Source organism: Phalangium opilio, unplaced genomic scaffold (genome assembly GCF_054372755.1).
Source record: "Phalangium opilio isolate 3A_F unplaced genomic scaffold, DU_Popi_V2 ptg000217l_1, whole genome shotgun sequence".
In the NCBI taxonomy this organism is placed as follows: domain Eukaryota; kingdom Metazoa; phylum Arthropoda; class Arachnida; order Opiliones; family Phalangiidae; genus Phalangium; species Phalangium opilio.
Genome location: NW_028324218.1, coordinates 655,180 through 674,450, shown reverse-complemented (window position 1 = coordinate 674,450; position 19,271 = coordinate 655,180). Strand labels below are relative to the sequence as shown.

At 35.3% G+C, this 19,271-nt stretch overlaps 2 protein-coding genes across 2 annotated transcripts; one reads left to right on the top strand and one right to left on the bottom strand.

Annotated features, from left to right (window-relative positions):
• Positions 1–1,206: 1,206 nt before the first annotated feature.
• Positions 1,207–5,272, bottom strand: LOC149615390 (matrix metalloproteinase-14-like). Its single transcript, XM_089857132.1, has 6 exons — positions 5,227–5,272; positions 4,522–4,680; positions 3,286–3,500; positions 3,080–3,224; positions 2,078–2,338; positions 1,207–1,500 (listed from the first exon to the last, which is right to left on the bottom strand). The coding sequence occupies exons 1-6, from the start codon at positions 5,270–5,272 to the stop codon at positions 1,232–1,234; spliced, it is 1,095 nt and encodes a 364-aa protein (XP_089713258.1). The 3' UTR covers positions 1,207–1,231.
• Positions 5,273–5,289: 17 nt separating this feature from the next.
• Positions 5,290–18,552, top strand: LOC149615389 (tubulin delta chain-like). The gene is made up of 3 exons (XM_089856536.1): positions 5,290–5,554; positions 15,209–15,367; positions 17,937–18,552. Exons 1-3 carry the CDS (start codon positions 5,506–5,508, stop codon positions 18,290–18,292), a joined length of 564 nt encoding a protein of 187 aa, XP_089712662.1. The 5' UTR covers positions 5,290–5,505; the 3' UTR covers positions 18,293–18,552.
• Positions 18,553–19,271: the final 719 nt, after the last annotated feature.

Genomic DNA, 19,271 nt, shown 5'->3' with positions numbered 1-19,271 from the left:
AAGAAAAATTAATATTTTACTGTCCTATATAATCCTATAATTCTGGAAACCCCCAATTTTTTAGTTTGGTTCAATGGGGGGCAAATAGGACTATAAGATACTCAAAGGACATGCCCGTATCTCTAGTAGAACCAGAGTTACGAGCCTCCAAAGTTGATTTTAATGGTTTTCCTGTGGAATGTGGTATGTTTTTCAACATTTAGCTTAATTACTCTGCCCCTGTTTGCAGTACTGGTTCTTTATAAAAAGAAAAATTGATATTTTTGTGTCCTATATAATCCTATAATTCTGGAAAACCGTCCTATAAGATCCTATATTTTCATGAAAAAAGTCCTATAATTCCTATAAATATTTTCGAAATTTGGCTGGGGGCCCTGAAATTAATTTAGAGAGCGGAAAAATTAACTTGATTAATTTATTAATAAGCAATAAATTAATAAGAACGAATTATTATTTTTTTAAACCCTTCACCTTTTAGTTAACTTTAATTATATTATAAAGTTAATGCAAAAATTAGTTAATTACTAAATTAAGGGCAATTTTTCATTTAATTTTACAAATCTAGGTTTTTAATTAATTATATTTTTTACACTTATATTAAAAAAAACTGGAATTTTTTTTAAAAAAATGAGGGACTAGCTTGTATATAAAATAATGAATAATAATTAATGTTAATTAAGGATTAATTAAAAATTAATTTAACCCTAATTAACATTATTCTTAGAAAAAAATTATAAAATGAGCGCCTTCGGGTTTCTTTCTTTTTCTTTTTAATTAAAAACATAGGATAAAAAACAAGTTGCACCAAACACTATGTTCAAAATATTTTCAAATTTGAAATTTGAAATAATTCAATTTTGAATTATTTTGACATGAAGGTATTTTCTTTTCTTAATAATATATCACCATAAATTGATCATCAAAAACGTGACCAATTTCGCGCATGCGCAGACGTCAGACGCGTTTATTCGTTCTTCTACGAGATTCAAAAGTAATAGTTAATTCTCCTAAAAAAGATTTGCAATCTTAAAAAGTCCCCGTTTTTGTATTAATTTCACTGGGAATTGGTACCATATCAAGACTGCAACGAGGTATATACTCTTCCAAAAATATTGCATTGTTTAGGGCGTAATCTCTTAACTTAAATTTGCTCGATTTTTTTTTCACCTTAAGCCTTGGCTGAAATTATTTTAATTACCATTAGGGTTATTTTTTTTAATTAAGGTTTAGGTCACGCCGCGGTCTTTAAAAATACGTATAGTAGTGACGTCACCGACATCATAACCGAATTAAATAAACTAATATGCGTCCTTGAATTTAAATTTGCCGCGGAATTGGCTGATCTAGAGGCGCCCTCTATCGGCGGTAAGGGCACTGGCATCCCATTGGATGGGCAATTAAACCACGTTTCAGATATTAATTTAGGTGAATCTGGTGTGGTCCTCATGATTTTATCATCGAATTTCCAGTAATGTTTACCTTTGAAGAAATACGTGATGCCTAGAATTTTTTAATGCATAGAAATTAATTTGGGGCGCAATTATTCCAATTAACTGTATGTATTCCTTATTAGAAGTATAGTAAATTAATTAGAAATACGCGATGCCTAAAAATATTTTAATGCATAGAAATTAATATATGATATATTTCGGGGCGTAATTATTCCAATTAGCTGTATGTATTCCTTATTTGATTGAAGTATAGTAAATTAATTAGAAATACGTGATGCCTAAAAATATTTTAATGCATAGAAATTAATATATATGATATATTTCGGGGCGCAATTATTCCAATTAGCTGTATGTATTCCTTATTAGAAGTATAGTAAATTAATTAGAAATACGTGATGCCTAAAAATATTTTAATGCATAGAAATTAATATATATGATATATTTCGGGGCGCAATTATTCCAATTAGCTGTATGTATTCCTTATTTGAAGTATAGTAAATTAATTAGAAATACGTGATGCCTAAAAATATTTTAATGCATAGAAATTAATATATGATATATTTGGGGCGCAATTATTCCAATTAGCTGTATGTATTCCTGATTTAAAATTAAATTAATTAAGGTACCTTTATGTTGGAAGGCAGCGTCCATATTGGTCGGTACGCCCTTCCATAGGGCCATATTTCTAGGGTAATCGGGGTCAACTTTGCCCCTATTTTCGTCAAATCTCCAGTATTGGTTACCGCTGAAGAAATACGTTTTACCATTATGACCCCATACCATGGCGGAATCGAGTTTACGTAAGGTTGGGGGTAATCCCAGTTCAGTTATGTTCCTAGGGTAACCCTGTTCAGGGTTATTAGCGTGAAATATCCAGTATTTTGGGCCTGAAATTAATTAATTAATTAATTTTAACATTAGCGATTTTAAAAATTAATTTTAGATTTTTCTTAAATATGGCTCGGGTTATTTTTAACCAAAATTTGCTCAATTGTAGCCCACTTTATACCCAATACGATGGTATTAATTATTAGTTAATCGAGTAATTAGTTTGAAAGATAAAAATTTATTTAATATTATGATTCGTCAATGTTAAGTCTATGGGGCGAGATAGGTTTGCAAAAATTATTATTTCTCGAAACTGGTTGAATGAATTTGCACCAAAATTTGGTAGATTGTAGCCCACTTTATACTGAATACATTGGTATTCATTATTAGTTAATCAGGTAATTAGTTTGAAAGATAAAAATTTACTTAAAATCATGTTTCGTCTATGTTAAGTCTATGGGGCGAGATAGGTTTGCAAAAATTAATATTTCTCGAAACTGGTTGAATGAATTTGCACCAAAATTTGCTCAATTGTAGCCTACTGTGTACCCAATACAATGGTATACGTTATTAATTAATCGAATAATTAGTTTTAAAGATAAAAATTAATTTAAAATCATGTTTCGTCAATGTTAAGTCTATGGGGCGAGATAGATCTGCAAAAATTAATATTTCTCGTAACTGGCTGAATGAATTTGCACCAAAATTTGAGCAGTTATAACCCAAACTATACCTAATACGATGGTGTTAATTATTTCTTTGCAAATTAATTAGTTTAAGAGATATTAATTAAAACGTACCGGAAAAGAAGACAATTTTGGAATCGCTTCGTCTCTCATAAACCGCGTCAAATTTGCCAACGTCCGATGGTACACCGTACCAGAAGATATCAATTGCCACAGGGTGTTTCGTTTTTAAACCACGGTCATCCCGTCGCCAAAAATACTAATAATCATAATTAAAATTAATTGAAAATCAAAAATATTAATTTAAAAATAATTCTTACCCAATCTTTGAATATAAAAATCTCATTTCTAATTGTGGCGATAGCATCCAGACTTGTATCGCATGTTTGTGGGGGTTCAGCTTCATCGGGCGAATCGGGATTTGAATTAGGGTTACCACCTTGAACTGTGGGTCTCGTTTTTGGTTTTTCAGTCTTTGGTGGTCTCGTAGGGGCCATGGGTGGCATTGAAGCCCATTTAACACGGTTTTTAGGACCTGTAAACCATTTAGAAAAAATATTCATTTTTTTTAGTAACTTTATGGAAAACCCCTTAAGGGTACTCGATGTATATTGCCTTGGCATTTAATTATTTATAGACGTTCCCTTTCATCTCTTCAAAGAGGCTATATATACTTTAGTTTGCATTTAGGTAATTCATCCTTGGAGGAGAATAGTGAAATGGAGTCGTACATTAGTGGGCCATGTCGTGCACGCCCCTACCTTTGGTCTATAAGGGATTGTTAATTTAAGAGCTGAAGGTAGTTCTATTTTTAAGACACAGGGGGCGTTGTCGACGTATTTGTACCACGTACGACCCTTCCTAAAGTCCCTCCACTGAGGATGCTGGGAGGACTTAGAGGCAACGTTATAAGTATGCAGATTTCTACTCCATTTCACCTCTTTTCTCCAAGCATTTATCTCTATGCATTGCAAACTGTGGCACTTCAGGTATGCAAAATACGCGAATGTCTTTTTTTGCTCTTGGCGCCGCTTAACTTTGCCGGGTACTACTCTAAGCCTCGGTTGATTTTAAGCCTCGCATCCGAAAGGCTGCCATAACAACATCATATTTTATTCATAGGCTACCTTAATTCACTTTGTGTATGGATAAATATTTGAAAAGATCAAAGACAAATTATTCGAAAACTCGGTGCCTTTTAAATATTTAAATATCCAACTTTCATCTTAGATCGATTAGATTTTTAATGCTGATATTTTCTTTCTGATCTTTTCCCTTTTTAATTTATTCAAGATCTTGAAAATTCTTGATAGTCAAATTCCATTTGAAACTGTATCGTTAACCCTTAGTTCGTTATCTTCAAATTTTTCAACTCGTTTAAGCCTATTACTGCCCCACCAATTTGTATTCCTAAGCCTTGGTACAATTTTTAAATTTTAAGCCTAATTTCTTTCTGTCGTCTGCTCTTTAAGTTCAAAAAAGTGCACTGATTACATAGCCCACTCGATCACGCGCATCACGATGCAAGATGCAAGCTGGGAGTAGTTATTTCTTACCGTATAGTTGTTGAATTCCTACAGTGTCATCGTAGGGCAGTTTAAAGTTGTCACTAATGTGTTGATAATATGGAAACATCAATGACCCCTGAATAGACGAGTGAGATAGACCCAAAGAGTGACCAAATTCATGGGCAGCCACGGAAAATAGGTTTATAGCTGAAAAATAAATATTAAAATCTATCAATTATAAGATTTACTTGTTTAAAATTTAAATTCCCGAGCCTAATTCTTAGTTTCCCGCGCTTTAGGGGTAGTGTTTCATACTCAACAGTTGTCAACTCTGAATCTCTTAAAAAAAAACCTTCTGCAGCAGGCTAGGAAATAAGACAGGTTTACAGGTCAAAAACCAGTTTATTAATAGCTTGGACCACTTTTTTTATTCAAAACGTGAGGGTCACTGGTCCCAATGACTAGTTTATTAATTCCTACTTTTATTAAAAATTGCTATGGGGACCTCTTTAATTATTTTCATTTTAACATAAATTTCGACTCCAGGAGTCCAGTTGTGTATACAACCCTAAGCCGGGAGAGATTTTTTTAGAAGAGAGAACGATCACAAGTCCTGGGACCAGTAGAAAAATAAATTGGGGAAGGGTCACTGGTCCCGGGACCAGTTTCATATTTAAGACATCAGGGGTCACTGGTCCGGAGGACTAGTTCAGAAATAAACCTTATTTCCAAGCCTGTTCTGCAGTTCAGCACCTTTGGCTTTTGACCCTATGATTTGTTGTCTGCTATTCTGCTTCATTTTTAAGTAATGGCAGATACGGTAACATAATAGTAAAGTTTTTAATTAGATTGTGGGTATAATTTTAATTACTCGGTTAAAATAATGATTGATTATAGTAAAGTATTAAGTATTTAATATAAATATGTAAAATTATCGGCTTAATTCGTTTGAAAACGTTGTGGATTACATGGATTTATGTGACTTGGTGTAAGAACCCCCGATTTGACTAATGGATTGAAAATCAGCGTAGAATGTGTTTCATCTCACCGTCAATGGATTATCAACGGATTCAAATTAAAGGTAAATGATATTTCTATTAATTACAATAGTTTTTAAACGCGTTTATATCGTATTTATCAAACGATAATGCGAAAACTTAGCTATCTTAAGCCTTGGCATTTTAATATTGGGCTGTTAGCAGCCATTTTGCTATGAACTATTGAACTCAGACAGGGGTCGAATTAGAATTACATGCGCTTGACCTTCGTTTGAAATTAGAAATTAGGCCCATGCTAATATATATTAACTATAATTAACTAATAAATAATTTTATAATCATTACAATAATATTACTCCGCGATAAAAATTAAAATTCCAGAAATAATCCACAAAAATTAAATCAAAATTATCTAACGTCAATTGCAATATCTCATAAACTAACCTTAATCGAATTTATTTTTATCTATTTATTTATTTATTTATTATCACTTTAAAACTATTATTTAACTCAAGATGTGGGTCTAGTACTTTAAAGCCACTAATCCCCTTGAATTTTCCCAAACTTAAAGTGAAACAAACACTGCGTCGGCGTTAAGATTTATGTTCGAGATTTCTCCAAACTTAAAGGACTAAAGTTGTCAAAATTAATTGTCTCCGAGTCCCTCTATAATTATAACTTTGATCTCAGACAGCTAGCTAACTGAAGATCATAATTTATTTTTGAAGTATTTAGTAGTTTCGGGCTTGCCAAGGCTTAGCAAATTTCGGAATTCTAAGCTCCCTTTAAAACTAAACTACTGGGAAAAGTTGAAATCTTGAACTTAATCAAAAAAGACATTTCTCGGGCAATTCCCTAAAGTACTTATTAGGACCTCTCTCGCTTTGACCTTTGAACTTACGTTAGAAGTCATCTTTTTAAAAAACAAAAGGATTTTTTATTATATTAAATGAATAAGGGATTAATATGGTGCGCTGTTACTCCTTTGACTTTCAACGGAATTTATAGCGAATATTCCCTTATTCATAATTTATTTATTTACTAGCTGAGTTGCCCGCCCTACGGGCGGGCTGCCTCAGCTAGTTGCTACTAAAAAGTGAAACTAATTAACAATGAATGCTTTTATCGGAAAACATGTATAAAGAAAATACTCGACTTGGCGAGTATTTGATATTTTCAAACAATAGTTAACAGTTGTAAAGCAATCACAATATTTCTTTATAAACCACGTTCTTGGTAAAAATATTACATTTGCTTTTAAGAAGAGCACCTTGGTAATCCGAATTTTGAACTTTAACCTTAATGTTTTTATTAGAAGTAACGCGAGAAAACGCTACATATAGTTGTCCATGGGAAAAAACAGGTTCTGGTAGATATACACCAACGTGGTCTAGTGTTTGGCCTTGGGCTTTGTTAATAGTTATTGCATACGCAACTCGAACCGGGAACTGCCTCCTCTTTAAAATAAAGGGCATGTTCGAATCGGATGGTGCTAGATCTATTCTTGGAATAAAAATTACTTCTCCTTTGGAAGGACCCGTTATAATTTCAGCGACAATTATATGCGTTTTCATATCGGTAACAATTAGCCTGGTTCCGTTGCATAGACCTTTCTTAGTGTTCAAATTTCTCAAAAGCATGATTATGGCCCCTCTTTTTATTTTGAGTGAGTATAAAGGCATGCCCGAGGGCGTAAGAGTATTTAAAAATTCTACAGGAAAATTGAGTCTTTCTTGTTCATTGTCCGTCTGAACTGAATCTATAGAGTAGTAAATGCGTTTATCCCCCTGTAGTTTGTCCAAAACATTGTCATTTAACACGAAGCTGTGTTCGTTTTTTGGGCAAAGAATAGCACGTTTGGCAAAGTCTTTGCTTTGAAATGGCGTAAAAGTCTCTCCAAATACGTCCGTGACCAGTGAATTTGTTGATAAATACTGAGAAGGCAATTCAATAATGTCATCCCCGAGATCATAGTGGTTAGTTATCTTGCCTTCTCCTATTTTCATGAGCCATTCTGCAAACTCTTTTAGCCACTCTGTGACTTCTGGGAACTACTGGAAGAGTTTGCCGAAAATCACCGCCCATTAACAACACTTTTCCACCAAGTAGTCTTTCATCCCCAGTTATCTCTTTCAATAGCCTGTCGACTGCTAGTAACGCGTAACTTGGAGTCATGCTCGCTTCGTCCCAAAGTATGAGCTTAGCTTCTTTTAAACGACGGCCTTCGATACAACGCGTTCAGAAAGCGCGATGAGAGGACAAAGGTTTCCTTAAATTTTAGAAGTTTTGGGTGGGTGTAAAGTCAACGTGGAGAGTCAACGTGGAGAGGCAGAGAAAAAACGAATAAAATCGCGAGGGAGAAAAACGCGTGAGGAAACGTTCAGAAAACTCGTTCATTGTGCCCTCGCGTAGGGCGCGCGGAGAGGAAGAGAGAAAACGACCCCCAATATCTTGCCCCCAAAAGCCTCAACGTGGAGAGTCAGAGAGAAAACGAATAAAATCGCGAGGGAGAAAAACGCGTCTGTAAAGGGTTTTCATTTAAAGTTAATTAAAAAGTGAATGGAGTTACGGGTGTAAATCGAAATCAGCGATTCACAGGGAAAGGTGTTCTTTCCGGACGAAAATGTTCGAAACCGTCCCTCGATCGTAACGCTGTGAAAAGAAGGTGTTAAAACGCGTTCAGAAAGGAAAAACGTGAAAAAACGCGTCTGTAAAGGGTTTTCATTTAATGTTAATTAAAAGGTTAATTGAGGTACGGGTGTAAATCGAAATGCGCGATTGAGACGGAAAGGCATTCTTTCCGGAGAATAATTTTCGAAACTGTCACGCGATCCTAACGCTGTGAAAAGAAGGTGTGAAAACGCGTTCTGAAAGGCGCGATGAGACGACGACGACGACGACGACTGGCTTTTTAGCCATATCGTAGTATACGATAGGCTCTTAGTTTGACCCGAGCCGTCGTAGTAGTAGTAGTAGTGGCCGGGGTTGTCGCTTCGTTATCGTCAGATTTTAGCTTAAAAGGAACTTTATATTACCACAACCCACCCATAGGGGTTACTGGGCTCGGTTAGAGATTTAATTTTAATTAAAAGTTTTTCAGGTCAGACCCGGGAATCGAACCCGGGTCGCTGGCGCAAGAGGCAAACTTTCTACCAACTGAACCATAGAGACTTGATAGAAGCTCCGAGTTTTTTATTATTTATTTTTATCTCTAAAATGTCGGGGTGATGTGGGGTGGGGTACCTCTTAATCTGTGGGGTCGGATATTTTTGAATTTTTATCTGTGGGGTCGGATACTTATGAATTTGTATGTTTGGGGTTTTTATATTCATTTTCTTTTTATGTATGTGCTAATTAAATAGATAACGATTTTCCCCGTTTATTACCGCGCTTCTCATGTGTTTCGTTCTCGTTCGGTAGCTATCGTCATCTATGTTATGTTTGACTGGAACGTTTTGGCGGTGAATTCAAATGTGGGTTTAGATAGAGCTAACATAGTGTTAAATGAGCGTTATGCGTTTGATCATTTTAGCATTGCTAAAGGTAATTCGAGGGGATAATCACTAAAATGCGCAATCACTATAACTAAACTTCCTCTTTCAAAAGTTTCTGGGCATAAGTCCTTGTTAGAAATTTATAAGATGCGATAAGTGTGCATCGGCATAAGTCTATGTTGTAAACCCATCGAGGGGATTATCACTAAAAACTATCTGTTCTTCGATTCGCCGGAATATTAGAATTACAGCATAAGTAAATTTATACGGTTATAATTTAATCACTGTTTAGAGTAGGGAATCGAGGGGCTATTCACTCTGATTTTATGCACGGTAAATCATTTAAGCATTGAAAAAGATAGCGCTATTCACTCATTAGGGTAAGGTATGGAGGGGTTATCCACTCATTAGGGTAGGGTATAGAGGGGCTATTCACTCGTACGATATGGCTTCTATTACGAGCCCTTGGGCCGTCTTGTTATTATGTAGATTATGTTATGAGATTTTGGTATTTGACTTTCGAATTTCGCATCATTGTAAATTTAGTATTTACTGAAAATCCCCTCTATCTAAATAATGCACGAACTGCATTTCGAATTTGAGTCAATATTTATTACTTCCGAGCAAAATAAACCCCGAATAATTAAGTAGATTCAGTTTACATAACCGATTGAAACTTTAATATTGATTTTTAATTAATTGGGTTAATTGAAATTAATAATAAACTACGTAATTAAATCGAGCTCGTCGCGAGCTTTCATTAGAGTACTCACAACCTATATCTACAACCTTAAACAAATCAATGACGTCACTAAATCGCTAAACCAATCAGAATCCTGGCCCAACATAATTTTACACTCATTTTACAGCTTTATTCTAGCGTAATTCGTCGCGAGCTTTCATTAGAGTACTCACAACCTATATTTACACCCTTAAACAAATCAATGACGTCATAAAAAATCTAAACCAATCAGATTCCTGGCCCAACATAAATTTACACTCATTTTACAGCTTTATTCTAGCGTAATTCGTCGCGAGCTTTCATTAGAGTACTCACAACCTATATCTACACCCCTAAACAAATGAATGATGTCACTATATCGCTAAACCAATCAGAATCCAGGCCTAACCCACGAGTTTGTACTCATTTTACAGCTTTAGACTAGCGGAATTCATTAGTATACCCCATTAAATTACCCACAATTCATATTTTATTACAATATAGTGAACTGACAATGCCACCCATTTGAAAAGTAGATATTTTAGAAGCGGAAGTATATAATATAATCTATAGTGGAAGAGTGAGTAGGCCCCTAGCGGCGCCAATGGAAATATAACGGGATCAAGGGGTCTACCGTGTAAAAAAATCCGTCTGGAGCTCAGAGCGTTTATAGACTACTGACAGCTCAGCATCTTTGACTGTATCAAGCTCTATGGAGTAAAAACATGGGGTGCTACTACAATACAGTATCTTTTCTCGTATGTCTTTCGTTAACGGCTCAATCTACTTTCGAGTTTTATAGTCGTTGGTCGGGTTCTCCATAAATATATCAAATGCTTATTTAGGTTAAGCTGGGGCGGAAGAATACAACGATGTTAAATTTCATTAGAAGAAAGTAGTATTTACATAAAAAAAATAGTAGTAGAGTACATTGAAACAAGGGGGGCATTAATAAAGATTTGAAAGACGTGCCTTAATTTATGGACGGCCCCCAACCAAAAATGATTTGAAATGACTGTTAGGTTAACATAAAGGCGTTGTAACAAAAACTGTAACGAATCTCCCAAAGGATGGCATAATCTGTCATGATCTCATCTGATCTCTTGACGGTTTGACCCCGTCTGACCCCTGGTGTTAGTGGCGGCTCTAAAACTAACTTTGGTTGGACACGCCCTAACTATCTCCTTGGATTCATTTAGTAGATAGTGAAGTCATTAGTTTGGAAAACATCACAGATGTCCGTCTTTGTGTATTACAACTGTTTACTCCCGATGGACCTCTACACCAAATAACACTCCGCCCTATCTTATTTGGTGCCAAATTAACGTAACTGACATTAGTTGCAAATTGATTATTTCATATTATTTTTGGGACTATGTTAATTGACATTTTGCTTAATTATTCGGACCCTGATCGATGTAACCCCCAAGTATCGTTGGAAAGCTAAGAAATAGGGCTTTAACATACTCAAAGGACATCCCCGTATCTCTTATAGAACCAGAGTTATGACGTCACAAAGTATAACTTAAAATATTTGAAATTTTAAATCCTCAAATTTTATTTTTGGGACTATGTTTATGAACGTTTTCTTTAATTACTCGTACCCTGATTGTTGTAACTCCTAAGTATTATGTATCGTTGGAAAGCTAAGAAATAGGACTATAACATACTCAAAGGACATCCCCGTATCTCTTATAGAACCACCCAGGTAGCAAATTAACGTTGATTCAAAGTACATTTTTGGTGCCAATGTTTTGAAAACGTTTCACGTGTACTTCACACGTAAGAAAAACGATTATTTTTGGTACATAAGTTACGTCAAGATGTTTAGGATTTTCTTAACGTCAATAGCATGTTTTTACAAAGTGATAATTAAAGCGTTTAATTCAGGTCTACATGTTACGTTTGCAACGCGTTTGGGAATAGTTTTCAATTGGCCGTTAGTTTAGCGTTATTACTGTATATTTCGGAAACGATGTTATCACGTTCATAGAAAGTGATAACTAAAGCGTTTATTTCAGGTCTACGTGTTACGTTTGCAACATGTTTGGGAATGGTGTTCACTTGGTCGTTAGTTTAGCGTTATTACTGTATGTTTCGGCAACGTTGTTATCACGTTTATAGAAAGTGATAACTAAAGCGTTTATTTCAAGTCTACATGTTTCGTTTGCAACACGTTTGGGAATGGTGTTCAATTGGCCGTTAGTTTAGCGTAATTACTGTATGTTTTGGCAACGTTGTTAAAACGTTTATACAAGAGCGTTTATTTCAGGACTATATGTTACGTTCGTAACACGTTTGGGAATGGTGTTCAATTGACCGTTATTTTAGCGTTTTTAATGTATGTTTTGGTAACGTTGTTAAAACGTTTATACAAGAGCGTTTATTTCTGGACCATATGTTGCGTTCGTAACACGTTTGGGAATGGTGTTCAATTGACCGTAAAGTTTATCGTTATTACTGTAAAAATATACAACGTTAAAACGATTATACAAAGTGATAACTATTACGTTTATTTTAGGTTAAAATCACGTTTTGAAATGGTGTTAAGTGGACTGTTAGTTTTGCGTTTTTCATGTAAGTTTTGAGAAAGTTGTAAACACGTTTATACAAAAGCTTTATTTTCAAGTCTTTATAAGAAGTTCGTTCACAACACGTGTGAAAATGGTTTTAAATGACCCTTAATTTTGCAATATTACTGTACGTTTCGGAAACGTTGATATTTCGTACATGTCTTGCGTCATAAAAAGCTATAATCAATCGTTATCACCTCTCCGAGCTTCGATGACGTCAAGGAGGTATTTTACTGGACGTGTCTCTGTCCTCGCGTTCGCAGGTTAAAAATACCACATACACACCAATCAGTTCTTATTGGCTTCAAACACCACCTTGAGCTGGTCTTTCGTCTATACCGCATAGACGGCAATCTGCAACATTAGCTTGTCGTTAGGGTTAAAATGTACGAGGCGAGCGTCTATGGTTACGAGAAACGTCTAGCCCCCGATGGCAGGGCGTTCACCAAATGTTCACGCAATTGCATTTTTTCTTATCCACCTATCTAGAAATCAATCGCCTTATATACCCTAAATTTACAAAAATTCTTAAAAAGGTGTTCACTTGAAGTTAAACATTAACAAGTTGGGAAAACCAAAATATTACCTCTCCGAGTGAAGAGGTCTACTACTACAAAGTTATTTACCTAGATATGGAATTATTTCTCTTTTTTGAAGTAAAAATTTACGAAATATTGAAGCAGTATTCCAAGCATAGCGAATATACCGTAAAGCAGACGACATTTTACATCCAATAAGGATAAATCTTGGACACATGGAAATCAGTTAATGGCAAAAAGAACAGGAAATGAAGTCTACGCTTCAGCTGTTTACCCTATATTCTGATAGCTACATTCACAACTGGTTAGCAGTGTAAACACTATCGTCTCGTCTCACCTCAACAATATTCTTAGTTTGCCAACATGAGTGTTAACGTTAAATAATACAAAAGCTAAATTGTAGCTAGACGCACTGATAGTCAATGCGCACCATAAAGAGAATAAAAACTCTGTAGCTTAGCCCTACTAATCTAATTGCCACCATGATCTTTTCTTCTATTATAAAATCTTAACCCGATTATTTAAGAGTGTATTTAACATTCGGCTCACTCTGAACCGTTGATGTCTCTTCATTTCAGACACGAAAATCAAAACCCCAAAGTTTACTTCACCTCAGGCCTCAATTATTTACTCTATATTTCATAAGCTTATTGCAAGTAATACTAGATATACCCGCCGGAATCTAGATCTTAGCTTTCTTCATGAAATTACTAAACCAAGGATTATTCTATATACAGATGTAGTATAGCTTAAGTAATATATAAACAGCCATTTCAAATAATAATATTAAAAAGAATATTTGGAATATCAAAATGAAACAGAGCTTTAAAGCTACAAAAGCACTAAATGCATCATAATTACGAAAAATATTTCATCATATTCACTTTATATTAAGGATAAAGGGAATATTATGGTTCTGTAGGATTTCTTTACACATCAAAACAAAACGAACTTCTAACGCAGCGCACTGCGGCACTAGTGTAATAACGGACGGACACACACAGACAATAACATAGACTGCTTTTTAACTCTTTCCGTATTAATTTTGAATTGAGAAACAAGTTTATCTTAAATATTAAAATAAATATAATTAATATTTAATATTTTCTTCGTTAGTTATTCGCCTTATTGAACGTTACATCGTTTTAAAAAAGAACAATTAAACATTCTTGAGAGACTTGACTAATATTGGCGTTTGAAATGAAGCATACGCCGGTTGCTTCGCCTTACTAAAATAGGTAGTATATAAGGGTTTCGAATCGCAGTTATGGATAAGAACAGCGCAATTGCGTGAACCTTTGGTGGAAGCCCCACCTTAGGGAGGCCGGACGTTTCTCGTAACCCTGGCCGATCGCCGCGTATGTCTTAACCTTAAGGATGATGATGGAGTAGAAGCCAGGTGTGCAGACTGGTGTCCATGTGGGATGGACAAAAACAATGACCAGAAGATGGTAGTGTGTAGAAACCAGTGTGTACAGACTGGTGTCCATGTGGGATGGACAAAGACCAGAAGATGGTGTTGTGTAGAAGCCAGTGTGTACAGACTGGTGTCCAAGTGTAATGGACAAAGACCAGAAAATGGTGGTGTGTAGAAGCCAGTGTGTACAGACTGGAGTCCATGTGGCATGGAAAAAGATCCAAAATGATGGTGGACTATAGAAGCCAGTGGGTAAAGACTGGTGTCCATATGAGATGGACAAATGGCCAGAGGATGGTGCTGTTAGACAGGTAATGGATAATAGCTATGGTATATACCCGTTGGTATGTAGTATCTGCACTGAAGTTAAGCGAGCCTCGCAGCTGGGGAAACCCCACCGCGCTTGCGGCCAGCTCAAAGGTGCCGCCGCGCGCCTTCCTTTCCTAATACCGGGGAGTATATATTTGGAAATATTGTTAGTTGACCGTAAAACCCTATAAGAAGTTGATGATTTAGGCCTTCGCCTTAGAGACAAGTGTAACGGGAATTTTGCAAATAACAGAATTTATTTTTTTCTTTTAATAAAAATAATAAAATTGTATCGTAATTGTGGAATTCATAAACGAAATTTATTACTATTATTATTATTATTATATAGCACGCGCAACGCCCTGCCTTTGCCTGTACTAAATTGCGTTGCGTTTACGAGTTCCACCTTAAATCTATATCTACTTAGCCCTTCCGGATTAAACTTAATTTCAAACTGCAATACATATAATAATTTCTAATTTATGCCCCCCCCCTTTGTGGGTTTGAAAAAGTGTCACCAAGCATTGTGTATAAGTGCAGTTTTTTAAGGACTGCGAAGCAAAACTTATGCTTATGTGTATAGTGTGGGGTCGAGTGTTGCTAGTCGTTTGTGACGTGTGAAATTTAAATTTTAAGAGTTAAATTCAAAGGGTTCTTTTTGTTTATTGTATATTTTCATGTCAGCCGATATTCTATGCAAATTGGGATCTCATCCGAGTTTTAAATTAGTTCGTCTTTTATCGGTGCCTCAAGAGACGGACCGTTCGGCCCCCTTTAGTTCCTACAGTTGGCCGTCTCTCATTAAATCACTTCATAGAAGCCTCGCTCAACAAACTGCCAAAGGTAAGAAAACCAAAACCAACAACACCTCCTTCTTCTTTAAAACGAGTTTCTTTCTTTCTTACATTTTTACCTCTCCGTGTGACGTAGTCCAGGAGAGGTTCTGTAACGGCCGTGTCTGTCTGTGTGTCTGTCTGTCTGTCTGTGTGTGTGTCTGTCTGTCCGTTGTTACACCCACGTGACCGCGTTCGCAGTTTGCGTATCGGAGCAAACGTGTTGGCCATTTCCGAACTGCTTTCACAGTCACGGAAATGGCTCCTCTACTTGAGTTCTCACACCACCATTTTTACCTCTCCGTGTGACGTAGTCCAGGAGAGGTTCTGTAACGGCCGTGTCTGTCTGTGTGTCTGTCTGTCTGTCTGTGTGTGTGTCTGTCTGTCCGTTGTTACACCCACGTGACCGCGTTCGCAGTTTGCGTATCGGAGCAAACGTGTTGGCCATTTCCGAACTGCTTTCACAGTCACGGAAATGGCTCCTCTACTTGAGTTCTCACACCACCATTTTCTGGTCTTTGTCCATCCCACACGGACACCAGTCTGTTCTTACTGGCTTCTAATCACCACCATCTTCTGGTCTTTGTCCATCCCACACGGACACTAGTCTGTTCTTACTGGCTTCTAATCACCACCATCTTCTGTTCTTTGTCAATCCCACATTTACACCAGTCTGCACTTACACTGGCTTCTAACACCACCATCCACTGGTCTTCCGTCTATTCCACATAGACACCAATCTGTATCATTGGCTTCTACTCCATTATCATCGTTTGGTTTTAGGATATACGCGGCGATCAGCTAGGGTTACGAGAAACGTCTAGCCTCCCTAAGGTGGGATCGCCACCAAAGGTTTTCGCAATTGCGCTTTTTCCTTACTATTATAATGGAAACGAATCGTATATATACCCCAAATTTGAAAAAAGCGGGCAAGAGGGGTACCCTTCACTTTAAACGTCAATATTAGCAAAGTTTGAGAAGATAATAGGTATAACTTTATTTTAAACGATTTAACTATTATTAATGTTAATTATTGAAGATTAAAATAATTAAAAATAATTATATTTATTTAAATATTAAAGATAAACCTCTCGTGCAAAGAGAGAGATTATCATTGCCTCCTATATCTACCAAGGCCCGTGCATGCGATATATTTCCTTCATTGCCTCCTATATCTATCAAGGCCCGTGCATTGTGATATATTTCATTCATTGCCTCCTATATCTATCAAGGCCCGTGCATTGTGATATATTTCATTCATTGCCTCCTATATCTATCAAGGCCCGTGCATTGCGATATATTTTTCAAAACAACAACAAAAATGGGAAACCCCAACTCAGAAACATAACGTTTTCATTGGATACTTAAGTTTATATAATCTTCTTGACACGGAGAGGTAATATTTTGGTTTTCCCAACTTGTTACTTTTTAAACGCCCCCCTATTTGCTCACGCTAAGATCATAAAGATAGTAAAGTAAACCACCCAAGTTAGACCTTGTTATATTTAAAAGTGTATATTTACTTCCAATTAAGGTCAGCTTGTACGTACTTTATGGAAATCCCTTTTATCTGATCTATCTCTTTGTGTTTTCAAAGTTACTTTAGTTTTATTGTGTTTTATTTATTTATTTAATTTTTGGTATTTTTTTGGGGGGGGGGGGAGATTTGAAATTTGGTGTTATTACTCTACGGAATTTAGGCTTTAATAGTATCTTAAATTTTTTTTTTTCGAGGGTCAGTTTATAAAGTTATGGGCAGTTTTTTATTTTATTTATTTATGTAAGGTCCCCGGATTTCTTTATTATTATTCATTTGGAGATATCTTCCTTATTTGAGGCCTATTATTTATGAGACTCGGTGCGATTACTCTATCGAATATCGGCTTTCGAATGGTACCATTCATTTTTAAATTGAGGGTCATAATAAAAAGTTATGGTCAGTTTTAGGACTTAATAGTTATATGAGATTGAGATGAAACCGAAGTTTTTTTTATTAATATTATAATTCATTTGAAGATATCTACCTTATTTGAGGCCTATTATTTATGAGTTTCGGTGCGATTACTCTATCGAATATCGGCTTTCGAATGCTACCATTGATTTTTAAATTGAGGGTTTAATTAAAAAGTTATGGTCAGTTTTAGGACTTGATAGTTATATGAGATTCAGATGAAGCAAATTAATTTTATTATTATAGTTCATGTGAAGATATCTTCCTTATTTGAGGCCTATTATTTATTAAACTCGGTGCTATTACTCTATCGAATATAGGCTTTCGAATGCTACCATTTATTTTTAAATTGAGAGTTTAATTAAAAAGTTATCGTCAGTTTTAGAACTTAATAGTTACATTAGATTCAGATGAAACCGAGTTTTATTTTTACTATTATTCATTTGAAGATATCTTCCTTATTTGAGGCCTAAAATTAATGAAACTTGGTGCTATTACTCTATTGAATGTCGGCTTTCAAATGGTACCATTAATTTTTAAATCGAGGCTCAAATAAATAAACAAGTTACGGTAACTTGAAACAAGTCATAATTAGTAAAAAAAAATTGGTAAAAATATCTGAAAATAGAACACAACATTCATTTGGCAAATTTACTGGTACTACGTGGTTCCGAGTCCAAGAACGTTGACGTGTCTTTACTTAAATCACTGCGATACGCCAGTTGGATGCCCGAAGAACATCGTTTAAATACATTGTACCATCCTTTACCATTATTCCGTTTGAACCGGTCATCCACTTTGGCCACAAATAGCCAAAGTTTTTTACCACAGCTGGACGGTGTTGTTGACAAGGCTTGGACCATGTACCATTCGAGGGCTTATTTACACCATTATGCCAAACATGGTTTAGAGGACCAAAGTTTTATAAGTTGTTTTGAGAAGGTCGAGAATATTGTAGCCAAATATACAAATGTCTCTAATTAACTAACTAATTGAGTAATTAAATGAGTTTTTCGTTTGTTTTTGATGAGATACTATTTTAGTAATTGAGCTTTTCTTTTAATTTTAATTTTATTTCTTTCATAATCACTAAAACCAACAAAATATTTAAGGCATATTTTTATCATGAATATTGTCGCAATGAATTCATGGTGATTATATGAGTATTTATACGAACCTATTTATAATTTTAATATTTTTTTAATAATAATAATAAAGTTTGGAATTTTTAATATTTAAATAAATACGAGATTTTTTTTAAACAAAGTGATTTTATGGGCGGGAGATCCAGGTTTTCACGGAATTCTTATAGGGTTTCCTTGAAACGTCAAGGAACATTGCTTCAGTAAGGTTTGAAAATTATTATTATTTTATTAATTAATTTTAAATTGGCAATAAAATCACGGAATTAAATGGGGATTTGATTTAAATTTTAAAGGTTTGGGAAATTTCTACAGGGTTGCCACAGTACCTGGAAAAGTCAGGGAATTTGAAAATTGTCGTAAAAGTCAGGGAATTTCCATTGCATACTGACTTGAAAATGTGTAGCGACGGCCCACTAGGCGCACCAGCTCAATATCGTTCTATAGGCCTACATTAACTGTTTCCGATAGTACCTAATAAAGTTTTAATAACTACTAAATAGTAGTTTCAAAAACGGTGATAGTATTAGCATAATCGTAAGTACAAAGCTGATGATAAATAAGGAACTTTTAAACGCCGCATTCTTACTTTTCTGTTAGTGTAAGTTTGAAAATTGGTTTTAGTATGTCAGGGAAAATCTGGAAAAGTTGGGAAATTTTGAAATGAAAAATTTGTTGTTAAACCTATGCACTGACACGATCACAATTGAAATAGCTCGATTGTATTAACGCTACCTTACGAATCTAAAATGGGCATTTAAGCCTTGGTTTAAGAATATGAGCGATTGATTTGACACAGGAAACTTTATTTAATCACGATA